The following is a 19,205-nucleotide window of genomic DNA, read 5'->3' on the forward strand; positions in this document are numbered from 1 at the left end:
TTTATAATTTATATGGGGCAAGGCTGGAATAGAAAGAAGCTTAATGCAGTAAAAAAAAAAAACTGCAATCAAAGGATTGAAAGCCATCAAGGCTGATGACTAGTCTGCTTAGTGCATAAATGAACATTACCTTACAGGGAGTTGTGTTAGTGGTCTAACAGAAATGCACCGTTGAAATAATATTTTTGTAGCGATTCCTGAAGCCAAATGTGCAGCTTTGGATGTAAAATTGATGTACATACAGATACATTAGGCAAGTTCATAGATTCTCTGCTACATTTTATTATTAAAACGTACAGATGGAGGTTGTATAGATAAGGTTGGTTTTTCTTTTAATGGACCCACAATTTGTATTTCAATGCGCGTCGCTCATATTTTCATTCCATATGTGGTTTTCTCGTGTCTGTTGATTCTGTAATTATGGCTGTAAAGCTGTAAAGAGGGGGCTCTGGAGTGTCACGTCTGGCTAATGGTGCGCTCTGCTGTGGCCGTGCGTCCAGTGGCCTTTACTCAACGTGCACTGCCACGAGCCTGATTCCACAGGTAGGGTTTTTAATATCTGGACAGTTTATGTGAGCATGGCCCGAAACGTCCAAGCATCAACACCCCCCACCCCCCCACCCCCCTCCCCCACTGTTCCATTACTCTTCAGTTTAAGCTTGGTGGATTATTGTCCTGCTGTGGCACTTGCCGTGCCATGAAAAGGATTTTTGCCATGGCATGCATTTTAAAATGATCCAATTTGACATTCTGCCATGTATTTTAAATAAATGATATATATTTCAGTTGAATTTTTTTGAAAATCATATTCATAAAAAGTATTTTATTTAGCTCACCGTGTTCAGTGTACCCTGTTTACGCACATCATAAGGGATGTTTCAGATCTTTGCTCAATATCTTCAGTCACTGATATACTTTTTTAGGTTTAACTTCCACTTTATTGGTCATGTTTTAATCCAAGAAACAGCTCACAGTTACACACCAGTAATATGGACCATTGCACAGCAAAGGTGTTACTCTATTCACAGAAATTATGAACTAGACAGTGCAAGTCACACATCCCCCCAAAAAACACAAAAACAGTGGAGACACACTAACAGAAAGTAATTAGTTCACTAATTGTTACAAGTTCTTTGAAGTAGCTGAAATACAGGTATGTGCAACCAAAAGAAGTACATAAACCTTATGAAACTTAACTGTTTGTGTTTCTAATCATATATACCCAGTTGACCAGCTGGATATAGTTTAGCTGTCTTGACGTAGTTTTTAAGCTGGCTCAATGCCCATTAGGAAGTCTGATTTTACAGTAGCTACCACAAGTTGTATTTTATATATTGAGAACAACGAGCCAGCCATTGTCTGAGAGTGAAAATCTGAATAAAAGTATTTGGTAACTCTATGTGGCCTTTTCTTGGTTACAGTATTGTTTAAAAGACCTTCCAGCAGTGCAAGTTCTAAATGTACCACCTCACATCATAATGTGATGCCATTTTTCTGTAGAGGTACCGTAGTGCTGGCAATTTCTCCATTTGATTTATTCAGAAAATAACCTTCATTTCTGTCTCATTGCTTTGACCAGTCTAGTGATGTTACTGGACACTGAAGCAACAATACACAAATTACTGCTTTAACAGACAGTCTAAATACTAACCAGATGGTCCTCATTTTAACATTATGTGTCTGCGATCGTTGCAGTGGTGAGTGCTGTGATTTTTGTATATTCACAAAGGGGCGTGGTTAAAGAAGCAAGAGTGCAGCAACACAGAAAAGGTTTTGTTATTTAAAAAGGGAGAACAACTACTAAAAATATGAACACGTTGTAAACTGTCAAATTCATGACTGAGCCAAGGTCAACAGAAGTATGAGAAAAGCTCAGAAAGAATGTTTTTTTTTTGAACAGCTACAATATTGACAATTATTAATGTATAAATATAAACAATGCACCTAGCCATGACTTTGATAGTCCAATGAATAACAATATAAGCTATCTTCCTTTTTTACCTTCTAAGTAAGAATTTTATCATCTCAAACTTGTCTTTAATCATTCATCTATTGAAATGACTTGCTTTTTTCAGTTAATTCTTGGGCACATAGCCTTGTAGAATGGAGACAAAAATAGACACAAGACAGCTAAATAAAATGGAGACAAATAAGTTACTCATATTTTTCATGAAATATGCATGAAAAATACAAATTAGAGGGATTCTAAATGTATTGATAGGCACTAGAGTTAAATCATTACATAAATGTTATTATTTATTAAAACATATGTAGTTGCTGAAGAGATTCTGTTGCCTACATGCTTGTAATATAAAAATGTGATACTGGCATTTACAACATGGCATCAGTGTCGTCAGCCTCCTTGGCCTTTCTCTTCTGTTTGTTCTTATTAGACCTGTGTACGACGACGATCAGAATCACAGCTGCAGAAATAAAAAGGAAAAGGCAATGACAGAATCATTAAACCAGCAGGTTCACCTGAGTAATGCATTGTTTCTCCTTGCTTATAATGTTAATTCAGTAAGTCTTCATCATCCAATTTTTAGCTAATTGGTTTCAGCGCTATATATACTAGGTACACTAAGGCCCACACATATTATTATCAGAGTTACTACCCAACAACCAAAGTAACAAACAAAAACAATGCAGAATTATTATTATTATCATTATTATTATTATTATTGATAGCAATAATGTTATTAGTAACAGAGTTATTGGCTAATTGCTATTATAATCAGATTACAAATACAATAAACAATAAAAATACCTATATTTACTCTACTCTATTAAATGTTTATTGACACCGTAATTCAATGGCAGAAGGTAAAGAAACCGTGATGAAAGAGGAGGAAGAATCTAGTTCCTGCTGAAACACACTGACCGATGAATCCAAAGGTTCCTGCCAGGATTGCCACCGTTGTGGGCATGCCGTACTTCCACGCGTGGGCCTCAGGCTGCATGTAGCAGTAGCCCAGCTCTGTGCAGTTACACACTCGCACTGTCGGGGAGAAAAAGAATGTGTAGACATGGACATGGTGCACTATAAACAATGGATGATGACTCACTGATGCCATAGGCTCTCAGCTCTGCGTTCACATTCAGCCGAGTACACAGCCTCCGTATCCTCATTTATGAACTACCTTTACCAAAGCATGTTAAAATATAAAATCCAACATTCCAGATGTATGTATAGCATAAATAAAACTTTTTCCACTATCTTGGGCACTTTTACCATATTATTTATGGTGTGTTACAATTTCTTCACCAAGATTAGCTTTTCACATTCGACCAATGTTTTGTTTGGAAACCATAATTCATTTTCACTTTTTCTTTTCAATTAGAGTGAATATGCGCAGAATTTACATTGTAAGACCATCAAAAAACCATAACATTGGTTGAATGTGAAAAGCTAATCTTGGTGAAGAAATTGTAACACACCATAAATAATATGGTTGTAAGGGTTGCACATATTCAAACATGGACACAGCCATGGCCTGGTTATTTTAATGTCTATTGCCTAGTGTATATATTTCTTTCTTTATTTTCTTATATTATGATATATTTACTGCTATTGTATCATAGATCCAACTGTGTAATAGCTACTATAACCAGTTAATATATTGACTTAACCAGTTCCTGAACATTGCAGCCAAGTCATTTAAGAGCAGAGAGAGAACAAAGTTGAGCTCTGGTCTTCAGTGGTGACTGGCATCACCTTTGGACATCTAACCAATTTCAGAATCAGAATACTTACCAACTCATATTGTAATTGGCGACACTTACCCTCAAACTTGTTAGACACTCCCACACCTGCGTTGTCTTTCACATTTATGGGGAGAATGAATGTTTTTTCATCATCTGGTGCCTTTTTCAAAACCAGTTTGGCAGAAGTGTCTAATCATGGCAACATGAAATAGAAACGCATAAATTATCACCATGTTACACATTTGTGATACAGGCGGTAATCATCAATTATTTATGAACTAATCAGAAATCTGATAATTGTGTGAAATTCCAATTTTCATTGATATAATGTGCCTAACTGCACATATTTTATCATGGATGTCATGACTCAGCTGGAACAAATCACCATCAGAAAACAATATCTTTTTTGGCCAGGTGCGTGGGCTTACATACCGTCGACTGTTTCGATTTGCCAGTTGAGGAACTTCTTGGGCTGGGCTATAACGAAGGTGAACGGTTTGCCGAAAGGAGGGCTGTCCCTGTCTTCGGCATACAGGAAAACTGGCGTGATTTTCTTTCTGCAAATAAAGGCCTGGTTTTCTGTGAGCTTGGGAACGTTGTCGTTCACGTCCAGGATCCGGACAGTGACATCCTTCTCTACCGCTTTCTCCGGTGATTCTGTGGGTAGAGAGAAGACAGTCATCCATGGCACATTCGTTTTCTCTCATTTACTGACTATTTAAATATATTAATATACACAGCACATTTGTAAATGAGCTAATCACACTTGTGCAATTGTTCATCTGCTAAAATTGCTTGCTTTTTTCTGCTTTCCCAATGAATAATAATTATAATAAATATTATTATTATTATTATTATTATTATTATTATTATTATATAATTTGGTCACCTTTTTTGATATTGCATGGAATAAGCAAGTGTAAATAAAAGGGTGATTTCCTTTTTTGAGGGCATTTCTTTGTTTCTTTCTTTTATGTCCCCAATTTAGAATCACCAATTCAAATCTGCAGCCACCGCTGTGTCACCTGTGTCTGCACACCAGGAGCACTGCAGCCGAAGCGTGTGCCGTCCCTCAATGTGCTCACCTGCCAGTCAGCGAGGTTTTTACACGCCACTGGCTCCACGGTGCAGTACTGCTTTGTTCTGTGGTGAGGAACTAGTGGTAACCCGAGTGACTCTGGCCTCCTCAAAATCACCCTACCCTATTGTGGGGTGAGGCCAGTTGTGTTGTGCCCCTGCTTTACCTTCTTTAGTTGTGAACCACTGGACGGGCGTGAATGTGTTTACCCTTTTCATAAGCGGTGACTTTGACGCTGATCACTGCCACCTCCTCATGGTCCAGTTTGGCTTTGGTCTTTATCTGCCCAGTCTCTGCATTGATCTCCAACCAGTTATGTTCATCTCCTTCCAGTTTGTATCTAAACAAAAGCAACAAAAAAAATGCTGACTGATCACATGCAAACTTGATCTTATTTCACCAGCTTGCACTCTCAGTCTTTACTTGATTCAATGTTGTATCTGATGCACTTGGTTGATATCGTGCAGGCAGTATGTTGGGATTTTGGCAGTGACTGATGGCAGTGAAATTACCTGATTTCTTTACCCTCTGGATCCTTGGCATCCATTTTGACAATCGGCGCTCCGACTGTAGCGTTCTCTGGAACGCTCACCTCAAAGATGTCTGTGTCAAACTCTGGGAGCTCGTCAACACCGGTGACCTCAATGCTGACGAATGCAGTCGAGTTGGAGTCATACTTCACTCCTGGCACAAGGGGTTCAGGATTGGTGGCATCGATTCGTAGACGGAAAGTGGATTTGCTTTCAAAATCTAGGGGCTTGGAAAAGGAAACAAGGTCTCATTCTCAAAAGTGCGTGTGGTGCACAGTCAGTCCTCCATTGGATATACTCAGTGAGCAAAATAACACATCAAGCAAGAGTTTAATTGTTACCTTAGCAACATAGATGTTTCCCTCTGCATCAATGGCGAACATCCCATCTTGGTCCCCGTCTGTGATGTGGTATTCCACCTTGGAACTTCCAGTCCCAGGGTCATCAGCATCCGTGGCCAGGACAGAGAGTAGAACGGTACCTGGGGGTGTGTCCTCACGAGTTGTCCTTGTTCCGTACTGAAAAAAAAAAAAACACAAAACAAACAATGGAGGAATGCTCACACTGGTGAGGAGGGTAAATACTTCACAGTACTAATAGAATCAATTTGGCTTGTGCAGGAACCATCATAAAGTCTCCTCTTATTAAAGCAACATTAACAATACTTACGTCATTTTTCTCAAACACAGGGATCTCGTTATTGATATCGATAACCTTGATGACCATCTTGCATTCGTTGCTTAAACCTGTAATACAAGGTTTTTATGTGAATCAAGAAAGCTTCAACTCAATAATTAAATATAAGAAAACACACAGAACATGTGTGATGTGTGTTAAACTCGTAATTTCAAGTGGTAGAAATATTTTGTGTATTAACAAAGCTCTTGATACACAGTCACGACAACAGGTCTATATAAAGGAAGTAAATCTGTCCTGTATTCTTAACTGTGAGTATTTCTATTTAGGGGACAGGGTCAGTATACACTTCTCCATTATCAGAACATTTTCAAAAATATTTTGCAACATAATGACTGTGATTTACTGCCACTCGACAGAGTACCTGTTGCTGCTCCTGCTTGATCAGAGATCTTGACTGTGAGGCGGTACTCTGGGATTTCCTTCCTCTTGGGTAGGGTGTTTCTAATCTGAATGGTCCCACTCAGTCCGTCAACATTGAACATGGGGCCAGAAGAAGGGATGGGCTGTTGTGTCAAAAGCTGGTAGCTGAGCAAAGAGTTTATTTCTTCATCAAGGTCATAAGCACCCAGGGCTCCAATCTGGCTCCCTGAAGGCAAATAATATTTCATTAATTTGCATCTTAAATGTCATTTACCATATAATGGTATACAGCCTACTTATAGTTATAGAATTCTGGGCACAGAAAAGTGTGAATCTTTTTCAGTTGCTTTGCATAACTGACAAACATTGACTTGAGTGATTGGGTCGCAGTACTTGTCTGTTTAATAGACACTGCAGAATAAAATAGAAAAAATATATCAGTCACATTTTGGCAAAAGTGATGTGAAAGCAAACAAGCATTAAGGAATGGGGACTGTTAAGGCACCAGTATACTCAAAACAAAACCAAACTATTTGTTCAAAATGATGCGTTTCAATCCAGAGATTAACAAAAATATGCTTGAGTCTATCAATATATCACATGGTTGGCGGCGTCACTTTTGACTTGCCAGGGGCAAAGTTCAACTTTATATTTCCATTCATCTCATCCCTGTACTGTCTAGATGGGATATAGGATTTCAAGAGGTGGTGTTTCATCCCACAGGTTTGCCATGATAGGAGAATTATATACTTCAAAGGATACAAGTTTGACCTAATTTGTTTGCCAAATTAAGAATAAATTGTTTGGACAGAAGGGTAGCCAAATAAATGATGGGGAAACTATTCGTGCAAGGTAGGTAGCTAGGTACCTCGTTTCTTTTTTCCCCATTTCTATAAATAGTTTTCCCATTTTTTATTTAGCTACCATTCTGTCCACACGATTAATCCTTAGTTTGGCTAACAAATTGTTCAAACTTTACTCTATTTAATTCTTCTATTGTGGCAAGCCTATTGGATAGGACACCACTTCCTGAAATTTCCTCTATCCCATCTAGACTTGACCATGGTAGCATCATCATGGTCATGACTGGAATACTTTTGAAGAAGTTGCTGAACTTGTGCACGGATATCATCATCTTAATGATCAATCACGGAAAGATTTTGAAGACAACGAGATGTGTTGAAATTCCAAGCACAAAATTTCCATTAAGTTGGGCGTCAATAATCCACAATAAATTGTGCAAAGCAACTTCGGAGTTTGGAGGACATGCTGTCTGCCTGCTGCAACTGTACAAATGTGCCCCATTGACTGCGCGGCTCGAAAGGGAACATAGGTTGCCTTACAGAGCTAAATGGGGAGTGGCTGGCAGTTGCTTCAAGAGAGATAGGCCTTTAGTCTGTTCTCTTTTGAATTACTGGTGGATGTTGTGCCAACAAAATGGAGGTACAAGGAAAAACACGTTTTCATAACCAAATGAAGGATCATACCCATTGCCTCATTTTCCTGAACCTCAAGCACACTTTCCTCCTTCTCACACATTGGTGGGTTGTCATTGACATCCTTCACGATGACTGGGATTTCCATGGGTTTTTCCAAGTCAGTGCCCTCCCCATCTTGGGCAAACACCACCAGCACATACTGAAACACAGTACACACAGTACACAGGGCACATCAGAGTCATTAGGCCACCTGGCTAAAATTTGAATTAATGATTGAAATATTAAAGCTATAAATATTGAAATAACGAGAAGCTTTCATGAATAGCTTGCCAAGCAGCCGTATGTATCTGCAGTCAAGTAACTGGAATTTTAACAGAAGTTGTGGTTTTGAAATTTAACAAGGCACAGTGCTTTATCTAACTTGCTTCTGTTAAAAAGTTTAGAAAGGCTGAGCAAAGTGGCCCAGGCTAATGCCATCTATACAGAAAACTAGTAATGTAGTGTAATGCACTTATTGTAATGTATTGCAATATAATGTAATGGATCATGATGTAATGTAGTTACCGTATCTTTCTCCTCTCTGTCCAAAGACTCAGTGACAAATATTTCACCTCCTTCATTTATAGAGAAAGGGAACTTGGGGAATCTCTCCTTCTGGCCCAGTTTATAAAGTGCTCCAGGATTGTTCGACTGAACCTGTAGACAAAACATTGATAGATATAACAATAAATAAATGAACTCTTAATGACAACGGCTGATTATGTGCTGTATTACCAAAATTAAGTGACCATTTTGCTGCTGAAAAGAATAGCTTGTCTTCTAAAGTTTAAAAATTAGGAATAGAGAAAAACTGTGATCATAAAAGAGTAAGATCCACCTGTTACCTCCTTGGCCTAAAGCTTACCTGAGCAATTTTCATTGGGTATTCAGCCTCCAGGTTCTCGCGAATCGTTACGGGACCTGGGCTACGCCACAAGTTTTGCTTCACCACAACAGTCACTTTGGCGTTTGCACTGAATGCATTCTCCGATGCCCCCTCCAGATCCTGGACCCTGACTATCAGGATGTAGTCAGGTTCATCCGCCGGGTTCATCCTCTTAGATTCTGCAAGAAAAACCTGAATATTCGCAAGTTGCTTTTACAGTTGAAAGTGCGTCTGAGATGCATTTATGCACCTCATTGAGAAAGGAGATGATAAGGGGAGATGTTAGAAAGGCTTGATTGTTTTATTCTTTAAAGCGAGCAACAGGATGGAAATATAATAACTGAAGAAGCCATCATTGCAAAAAATGAAAGAGAATACATTGTTGTGTTCAGAAGATATGTTTTTCATTAGCCATTTCCTCAATGACAGTTGTGTACATTTCTTATAAAGACAAAGGCCACAGTTATTCAATTTTCAGTTGAATTCCAGGCCCCGCATGTGACTACATTACATTACATTACAGGCATTTGGCAGACGCTCTTATCCAGAGCGACGTACAACAAAGTGTATAACCATAACCAGGAACAAGTATGACGAAACCCCTAGAGAGAAGTATCGGTCCAAGTACAGGGAACAACCGCATAGTTCAACCTGGACCCTGGTGGTTAAACTGATTAACACTAACAACGAGAACGGCAACAACGCAATCTATGGAAAAATAAAAATAAATAAAAATACAAGTAGTCGTTGAGACTGGCGCATCAACTAAGTCACCTATTAAACAGCTGCCTAGTTACAACCCTAAGTTTAGTCATTTACAGGGGGGGAAGGGATGGGGAGAGGTGCAGCCTGAAGAGGTGGGTCTTCAGTCGTCGTTTGAAATGGGTCACAGTCTCAGCTGTTCTGACCTCCACAGGGAGGTCATTCCACCATCGTGGGGCCAGAACAGAGAGGAGACGTGTTCTGGAAGTGCAGGTGCGAAGAGGGGGAGGTGCTAGGCGTCCTGAGGTAGCAGAACGGAGGGATCTGGCTGGCATGTAGGGTTTGAATATCTTGTGAAGGTATGCTGGGGCTGATCCCTTGACTGCCTGGTATGCTAGAACCAATGTTTTGAATTTGATGCGAGCTATAACAGGCAGCCAGTGGAGGGTAGTGAGCAGGGGAGTTACGTGGGAGTGTCTGGGGAGGTTGAAGACCAGACGAGCCGCAGCATTCTGAATGAGCTGCAGGGGTCTGGTGGCAGATGCCGGTAGTCCAGCCAGAAGAGAGTTGCAGTAGTCCAGGCGGGATAGAACCATTGCTTGGAATGACTAATGACTAATCAGCCCACTCTTAATTAGATTGTGTGGCACGTTTCATCTATCAGTCCATCTATCTGTGCGGCACATTTTCGGTCCTCCTGGTCTCTGTCACAGGTGGCCCAACGCACGTGGCAATGCATCTTCCCTGTCCTACTTGTGAATTTAGACTGTAGGGTACACCCTATTTCTGTAAAAAAAACATCAGCTTGATGAGCTGTGCCTCCTCGGTGCACTGTGAAACAAACCCAACAAAGCGGCTCAGGTCCAAGTGAGGCCATTATTCTGATCAAATCCATTGTGCTGTAACGCAGAACTGCACCTCTCTGTTAACAAATTATTTTTCTGCTCATTGAAATAAGACAGAGCTCCTTTGTGAAGTAAGTGAAATAAAAAGCCATTCTGTGTTCACATGTTCCAAAGCACCAGCTCTCATTGTCTCTTTGTTCCTAGTATGGATATGGTGAGTTGTAGTTAGGTGTTGTGTTAGTAATGATGAAAGAAAAACAGATCTCCAATCTCACTGTTATTCGTAATAAATTATTTGATGTGTTGATCATCTAGGAAGCATCACCACAGTAAAAATCAATCTGCTGTATGGTCAATTTATACTAAAATTGGCATATTATTATTTTAAAATTGTCATGTTATTATTCTAAAATGGGTTATTATTATTTGAAAACAGGGTCAAGACCATCAGTTTAAAGTTAAGTGCTCTGACTCTTCTTTCTATAGCTTGCGGGCCACCATTGGTTTTTTTTCAGTAGCTTGCAGGCAGGGCTACCATTGGTTTGCAAATATCTTGTTTTTTAAAAAGTTTTTTATCTGCTGGGAAACGCCTATTGTGATTAGAAAAAAAGATGCCACCAGGGATTCTGGGCACCATGAAAAAATCTCATATTGTGCCCAACCAGACGTAGGGAACATGTAAATATGATTGACAAAAAGGAGTCTCATATTTAAAAAGTATTTGTTCACTACTAATTACTATACAAGGATGTAAAAACTGGATGGTATTACCATTATATCAGTCTGGTCAGAAACTAAGAAAATCAGCCATTGCAATAATTTGTGCTTCCTTTTCCAAATCCAGACTAAATTTGTCAGTACCAAAATCTCAAGCAATATTTTACAATTATACAATACACGTGAAAATAATATATGCAATGATTAATTTACATGAAAAACATGCATCATCAAGCATGTTATGAGCCTAAGTAAAACTCCCATGGAAACAGGATGAGAAAAATTTACAAATGGATTCTTCAGAATTTTCCAGTTCCATATGGCAATCTTTTTCTGGGTTTTCTGATTTCTGAGATTTGCTAATGCCAAAGTGCAGGGAAATTGCATTAATTGCTAAGAGGTGCTTTACTTCCTTGAAATTGTTCTTGTCAGAATTTTTTTGATTAGGTTAATTGCAACACAAGTCAATTTGTGAAAGGGCAGAACAGGATTTTAAGTAATCCTTTAAACAGGACATTTTTGTGAGTTTTCTTCCTTCTGAAACTGTGCTTGTCATAATTTTTTTATTATATTTCATAGGTGTTAATGACAGCCATGACATAAAATTCACACTGTCCTACTTTCATGCGGTCTGACCTGATCTCTCAACACAGGTGAAGAAAGGACTCAGTTCGTAGGGCATATCCTTGATGGGAGTGCAGTACTCTTCGAATTTTCTCTTCAAGTGGTCCACACTGCCTTCTGGGTCCACTTGCATTCCATACAGAATACTTTCTTTGGCACTCAGATGCTCCTCTCCTGCAAGTTGAAAAATTCAGAAGTTTGCCTTAATAGAGTGTCCTAGAGTGTAAACATTTCTTACACTTCCATGTCCTTACATTTTGTCATCCATTCCACTGCTATTTCAGAGTAAAAGGTTGACTTGGTAACCATCTCTCCATCTGAGGTCGCTCCCACAGCCTCCATGTGGTCCATGCAGGCCAGCGGTGACTTCACTGACACCAAACTGCTTTTAATCCATTGACCCTGAACTTTGCCAGACATGTGCTTAATAAGCAAGCCTTATTCAGGGGAGAGATCTGAGATGCTGCTACATACCGTCTGGAGTGATGGAGATTTCCCCAGTTACACTGTTGATCTGGAAAAGAGGCTTTTTGAGTCGGTCTGGGATTTGGTTCACAATGCTGTAGCTCAGCTTGGCATTGGGCGTGTCAGGGTTGTCCAGATCGGTCGCAGAAACCCTCATAAAAGGTTCACCTGGAATGCAACACACACACACACACACACACACACAGTGAATGAAAAACATACATCCAAAAATATTTTATTTTTAAAAATGGATCTGGACCTCTGGACCATCTAAAATACTTTGTTATAGATAATAATCAACACAGTGTAATAGATGAAAAATAATGTGAGTCTCTTCTTCCCCAGCTGATTATATGAGTGACCTTATACATAACATGTATATAGTGCTCCCACACATAAATGCATTTGGAGGGGAACATTCTGAGGCAGTCCAAACAGTCAAGTCATGTTAACATTCCACAAGATATAGCTCCTTTGACAATAGTTACATCAGAGCAATTACAAAAAAGATGGACTTAGTGTGCAACAGTAAAATGGTATCCTAAAATAATATTATTATATAATATAAATTTACACAAAGACAACATGACCACAAAGACCAGATAATATAAATACATCATCCACTTGTTGACCCTAATGCTGAACACTGCATTAGAGACGAGAAGTGGACTGCAGCTCCTGAGGCTCAGAAATGGCTTCCTCCTATATGTATTATTCAGATAAGGCAGTATGAGGTGAGAGAGTGACAGCCATTAAGCAAAAAGAGTCAGACTGTGCTGCTGGTCAGAGGAGGGGGAGCCAGTGAGCGGTCACATGCACGCACCAGCTGAAGTCCGCTCCATCACTTCACCGTGGTATTCCACCAGGGAGAAGACCGGGGGGTGGTTGTTGATATCCTTTACGTTTATGGTCACTGAGTATGGTCCATCCACTATCTCCGTGTCAATTTCTCCGTGGGCTTCAATCTATCACATCAAATCATAGACCAGAAAGAGGAGTGACAAAGCCTTAAGTGAATGTGTGTGGTGAATGTATGTATGTATGACTCATACAGTACTCTGCCATTCACAGGAATGTCCACGTTCTTGTATTATGGTAATGACAGTTCAATGATCTTCATAATGACACTTTATTTGATGTCCTCTAATTCTGCAGTACTTCCCACCCATGACACAAAAACACACACATACATTTCCCTTACTGTACATTTTTACATTTGTACAGTACTCACATAATGGCAGAAATAGAAAGCATGGTGAATAATTAACAACACTGAAACTTGCTGAAACAGTTCCATGCAATAAACCCTCATCCAGAGAAAAGTCTATATGGACACAAGGAAGAGATGTTATTATTTTAACTGCTTCATAAGAAAGGGTTATGGTTTTAGTTTTTGTTCTGAAATACTATATATAGGGGGCCTCTAGTGGCGCAGCCCGTAGAGCGCTATCCACGTGCTCAATACGAGCTGCGACGTTGGCGGTTTGAATCCGACCGCCAAACTTTGTCGCATGTCTCTCCTCCTACTTTTTCCTGTCTCTCTACACTGTTCTATCAAATAAAGCTGAAAAGGCCCAAATATATACATATATAGATAGATATAAAAAGAAATACCGTATATAGTCCTGAATCTGTTCTGTTTCGGCAGGTAATATGACATCATAAGGACAGGAGGAACTGCGAGACACTGTACCTGTAAATTGTGGGTGGATTCCTCTGCCCAATTTAACGGCTCCACCAGGTATAGCCAGCCTTCTTTGGAAATGGAAATTTTTCCACTGGTTTGGCCCGTCACGTGATATGACATCACCTCAGGTTGGGCTGATTTAAACTGAGGCCAAACACAGTTTATAGTTACAAATACAGATTATGACAAAAGCATATCAAACCATGTCCATACACTTATATGGCAATTAAGGGACCGACTTCAGTGGTGTCCCCTGTTCTGCTCAAAGCTGCCAACCCAGAGTTGTTCAGTGCCAAAGGAAATCCCAAAGAGTGTGTTTGGACAAATCAAATCAGGCTTTTCCCTTTGTTGAAAAGTCTTCTGTCATTTTTAGAGATGCGTCCACTGAAATGTGCCGTGCCAGCAGCCATTTCATTGCTGTGACCCCCCCCCGCGAATTTGCAGTTGTCAAGATGGAGGACTGCACTGCTGGCACAGGCAAATCACAGCTGCTGGATTAAGTGCAGTCCTTCTGCTATAGCTGAGACTGGCAGATTCAGGATTAGGTCTTAACTGTGGGACAATCACTACTCTAAAAAAGTGCCTTGGCTGGACACGCCACTCAGCAGGCCAACTAATGATTCCTTTTCAGATCACCTCGGCAGGCCATAGGCCCCAAGGAAAGGGTTCACTGCAAGAGGGGGCCAAAACGCATCGAATGTGCTGCGTGAGAAAGAAGATCTACCTCACTGTAAAGGCCACTCACTCAACAATACTACTATTCCAGACAAACCTGAATATTTGCCCTTTAAATTGAAGAGTAAAAACAGAGGGATAGTTAGCTTTGTTGTGTTGCTGTTCATGCCTACTTAACAGCTGTTATTGCAGAATTTTTATTGCTGTTATGCAATATGAATGGTGACAAAATGTGCTGGCAGGCTGCACCAGGCGTTAAGCCTGCATGAAGTGTGGCTTGAAATGCCAGTTGGTGTGTGAGAGAACGGTATTACTGTAAGTGAAAGCTAGGGTGTATCCTGCTGTCTGGAAAATGAAGTAAATAAAGAATAATCAGTCCATTGTCTTGTGAATGGTCTAAAACCAACAAATATCTTTCCCCTGTGAAGAAACATAAACACACACAAGTGCCTACCTGAAAGATTGGATATGGTACTTCAGTTCCCTCTGGTACCTCCAGGACCTTATTCTCCATTGCTCCAATCCGGTCCTCCCATCCCTCTCCAACAGCCTGTGAGAGCGATGAGTGAGATGAAATGTTCTGGCTCTAGAATTTCTTACCATAGCAAGTCAGACTAAATATACCATATGTTCAGGCTCATTTGTTGATGCAGTGTACATTGTGTTTCATCACATGGCCACATTTCTTGGATTTTACAGTAGCATATGTGGGGGAGATCTGACCAACCAGAATATGCTCAAATCAAGATTGATCACACTGCAGGAAGTGAATTCACCACAGTGCTGAAAGATTACTTTAATGTTCTTTAACAGACATTGTCATTGAATTGGTTTTGAGTTGGTGTAATGATGGTTTAACTCTCATATTCTTTTGTATTTGGAGTACTCAATTAAATTTGCACATCTTTCCACTGAAAATCCTCTCTCACTTCAAGAGAGTGCAGCTTAGGTATTTCATTGACAAAGTATTATAATGAAATGTTTTTTTACATTTACGGCGTTGTAAATATGTGTGCAGTGCTCAAAAATGCAAATAGATGAATTTGCACATTCAACATCATGAACTGACAATTGGAGTAGCTGCCCTTTACTCATTAAATAATAATCTAATATACCACTAAATTAGCTCACCAAACCATCCCTATCCACAGACCTAACCTCAAGATCATTCCATTTAGTGAAATGAAACATACCATCTTTCCTTGATTCTGTGCATTGCTTGAAAATAGTCTTCAGCAAGACACAACAGACTAATCAGGACTCAGAAGTTATACTTACTCTACCAATCAGAAGAGCCAGGGCCATCAAATACGGCGTTGGAAGCATCTTGGATTAGCCAGTGACGGAGTCCTGCGGGGGTGGGGTTAAAACATGAGTAAGAAATGCAGTCGATGAAAGACGATGGTTGGACGTCAATTGAGCAGCATGCGGCCCCCTCTTTAAAAAAGCATTCGCAATGTGTGTCCCCTGTGATGGCTATTCAGTAACGAGTGTTCATTGCCCAACTGCACGCGCGTGGAGGAGTGTGAACCGGACACATAAAGGGAAGGTCGTGGAAGGGAAAAAAAGCCTTTGATAACAGCGGCCCTTTTCTCACGGTCAAACACACTCAGCAGATTGCCTCTCCTGTATTGGGTCTCAACAGCGGGTTATTTATTCACATACTATCTCTGTCCTATCTGAGAAGAGACTTTGGAGCCAGGAAATGGGTGTTAGGTTTGGGTGTGAGTCTTCCACATGATTTCAGTGTCTACACTATGTGTTCAGAATGAATGGCTAAAATTAGACTTCAAATATATTTCCACAAAAGAAAGGTCATAACGTAAGAGTATTTCATTGGATATACATTACTAAGCAGTTGTAAGTCAGACTTGTAAGGGCCAATTACCCCTGGTGCGCTCAGTACCAACTAAATAAAGTCAGCTATCCCCAGAGTTTGACTTTTTCCAGAAAAATGATTATATCAATTAATGCTAGCTAATGTTAGACATTAGACAAAGGGTAATTATTAAGCATGAACAATAAATCACCTTTCGGAGAAACGCCCGAGATGCCGTTTAAGATGAACGACATCCCAAAAAACCACAAAACAGGGCAACAGCACTTGTAAGCATTCTAATTCAGGGCATCTCTTTCTGTACTTCCGAAGGCCATTTTTGCCCCCTCGCAGTTTAAATCACAGGTGACATGCCGTCTTTGGAAAGGTCATGCATGGGTCTGCCCTCGGGATGACCTTGGACTTAGAAGCAGAACGGCGCTAAAGGCCCGAAGGCCTGTGAATCTCAAGCAGAAGAAGATCTGAGGTTCAGCAAACCACTGAACTGCATCTGTTTGTTTTTTTAAATAAAAATCCTACGGCTTTACTACTACTGCTGCTTTATACTGTCTACAGACAGCAACAGACACAAGTCACTGTTTCTGATGGGTCATGGAAAAAAATAAATATATATCTGTTCAGGGTACTGTAGGTAGATGATCAGAACACATGTTCAAAAATCACTTTAACCGACTAAGAATATCTGACATTAGTCAAATTATTGTCGTTTCAATGTATCCTGACACATTGCAAGGAACATGGTTTTTAGGGTGTGTCAAATAATCTCCAACTGTTACATTTTACGGGAAGATTGCACTCACAGCTATGCACAATAAACTAAAGGACTGCAAACAGGTTCTCACATAGTGATACTGTTTGTATAACAAATGTGGTCACACCTTCCAATGATTACACCCTCACCCCATATCATTTAAAAATACACCACATATCATTTAAAAAATAAAAATAAACATTTCTGGCTATTTTTTAGAGTAAAATCCAGGATAATGTATTGGTTGGCTGTGAAAAACATATTGAATGCGACTTTTAACGGGCTGCTAATTTGCTGCATACTGTGCTGAAAACCAAAAGGTTACAAGTTAAATTTTTTTAAAAGTAAAACTATTGTCTGTTGGAGACTGCACAAAGCTAACAAATCACAAAACTTAAAACACTTTCTGTTTGATTTTTCAGATCATAATGTGTAAAAAAAAATGAGAGGTAATCAGTTGTGTTCCCGCACACACAGAAAAGCCCTTTTAAGATCCTGTAAGCTCTGGAGAATGCGACAAATGCAGCGTGGCGTATCTCACGGTCAGCTGAAAGGCGCCCCAAACAGACTGCCAGCTGTCTGCATTTATGTAGCTACACACGCAGAACAAGTCAATAACTAAACTGCTATATTAGCCAGATACCACATCAGTCCACTCTTTAGGCTTTGGCGGTTTATTCTTGTCAGAGGAACGGGTGACTCTGATAGGTGACTCTGACAGCGACAAGGTGACATTGGGAAGTCCTCAAAGCAACCTCAGGGCACCTGCGATATTCACCCTTTGATATGACAAGATTTAATTATGTGTACAAACATGTGTATGCACGTCAATAAATAAATGACTGAATTACTGGTATGAGATCATATGCATCATAACATAACTGTGACCTAAAAATTGTATTTAAAAATCATGTAAAGACATTGAGGCATTACGTCTGAATGTATTTTATGTGTATGAGTCACACGAGACTAAAATGTAAAATGTGACCAAATGACTGAATGTGTCTCTCTTCAGCGTACAGTAAGGATGCACAGTAACATTAATGATTTAAAATGCATTCTCAATTGAATGAATTAAATAATAAAAACAGCTTTCCTGATCTTTCCTATATGCATTATGGGAAGGTAGCTCCTTTGTGGGAACTATTGAAACTGGAAACTGAAACAGGGCCTGCTAGTATTTAAGCCAGTCAAACTCCATAGCTAGCAGAGAACACAGAGGAGGAAATGAATGACCTCTACTGTTTTCTGTAATTTCTTGCTCAGCTCAATTCAATAACAGTTGAAATTAATCGACTTCAATGATCAAAATCTGTTTTATTTTATTTACTTATTTATTTGTGGGGTGGCATCAAAGTTTCTGACTAACCTGAAATCCTTTGAGCAGACCTTGAATCTTGTCACTTCCTATGTGACAAGATCACTCCGACAGACCAACACCCCTTTAGTTCGGTAATGGCAAGACCTCTTAATTTCCCCAGTCAAATGTGCAACATTGACAATTTTGTACCACCAAGTTGAACCCGGTCATTAATTCCTCAAATTTAAAGCAAATGAGAGTTGAAAGAATAAAGTCTTCAAAGAGAGGAGAGAGCTGAACGTACCTGCTCAGAGAGTTCCCTTGTCACTCCTCGGACTACTGAGGGAACAATGTAGGAGACTTGCCCAGTGCCAGTGAAACGTTAACTCACCAGCATTTTATTGGACCTAATGATTTGCTAATGATATTCGCTGCAGGTGCAAGGCCGGCCCAGATGGGTGTGTTCTATAGGGATTTTCAATAGATGGGTTATGTGAAGGTGCAATGTCTCACAATCGTATGTGCAACGGGCAGATATCGTTAAAATTGACAGAATCCAAAAGCAGGCCTCTTAGTTGTCAAGATCCTTGTCTTTTACATGAAACTTTTTAAAATGCTATATGGTGCTATGGGGGTTCATTCTATCAATTCTTTTTGTACATCATGCATAAAAGTGTTATCTTCTGTTAGTGACACTCATTAAATATGACAACATTAGGAATACAGCAGGTAGGAAGGTAGTGCCCATAATCCCTCCTTTCCCCCCCCCCCCATTGTCCCATGTCTGACTTGAAGGGGAGGGTGAGGTGACCTACCTGGACAGGGAAGCAGGCAGCAAAAGGGGCGTTCACAGAATTTGCTGCGTA

General features: G+C 39.9%; 1 protein-coding gene across 1 annotated transcript; it reads right to left on the reverse strand.

Moving 5' to 3' along the window:
- Positions 1 to 915: 915 nt before the first annotated feature.
- Positions 916 to 18,746, reverse strand: cdh17 (cadherin 17, LI cadherin (liver-intestine)). Its single transcript, XM_064339937.1, has 19 exons — positions 18,644 to 18,746; positions 15,730 to 15,801; positions 14,906 to 15,001; positions 13,783 to 13,920; positions 12,913 to 13,054; positions 12,099 to 12,257; positions 11,637 to 11,798; positions 8,716 to 8,915; positions 8,376 to 8,507; positions 7,860 to 8,010; positions 6,374 to 6,598; positions 5,983 to 6,059; positions 5,655 to 5,831; positions 5,296 to 5,540; positions 4,993 to 5,123; positions 4,138 to 4,362; positions 3,784 to 3,894; positions 2,882 to 2,998; positions 916 to 2,423 (listed from the first exon to the last, which is right to left on the reverse strand). The coding sequence occupies exons 2-19, from the start codon at positions 15,775 to 15,777 to the stop codon at positions 2,332 to 2,334; spliced, it is 2,628 nt and encodes an 875-aa protein (XP_064196007.1). The 5' UTR covers positions 15,778 to 15,801; positions 18,644 to 18,746; the 3' UTR covers positions 916 to 2,331.
- Between the last annotated feature and the right edge of the window lie 459 nt (positions 18,747 to 19,205).

Source organism: Anguilla rostrata, chromosome 1 (assembly GCF_018555375.3).
Source record: "Anguilla rostrata isolate EN2019 chromosome 1, ASM1855537v3, whole genome shotgun sequence".
NCBI lineage: Eukaryota > Metazoa > Chordata > Actinopteri > Anguilliformes > Anguillidae > Anguilla > Anguilla rostrata.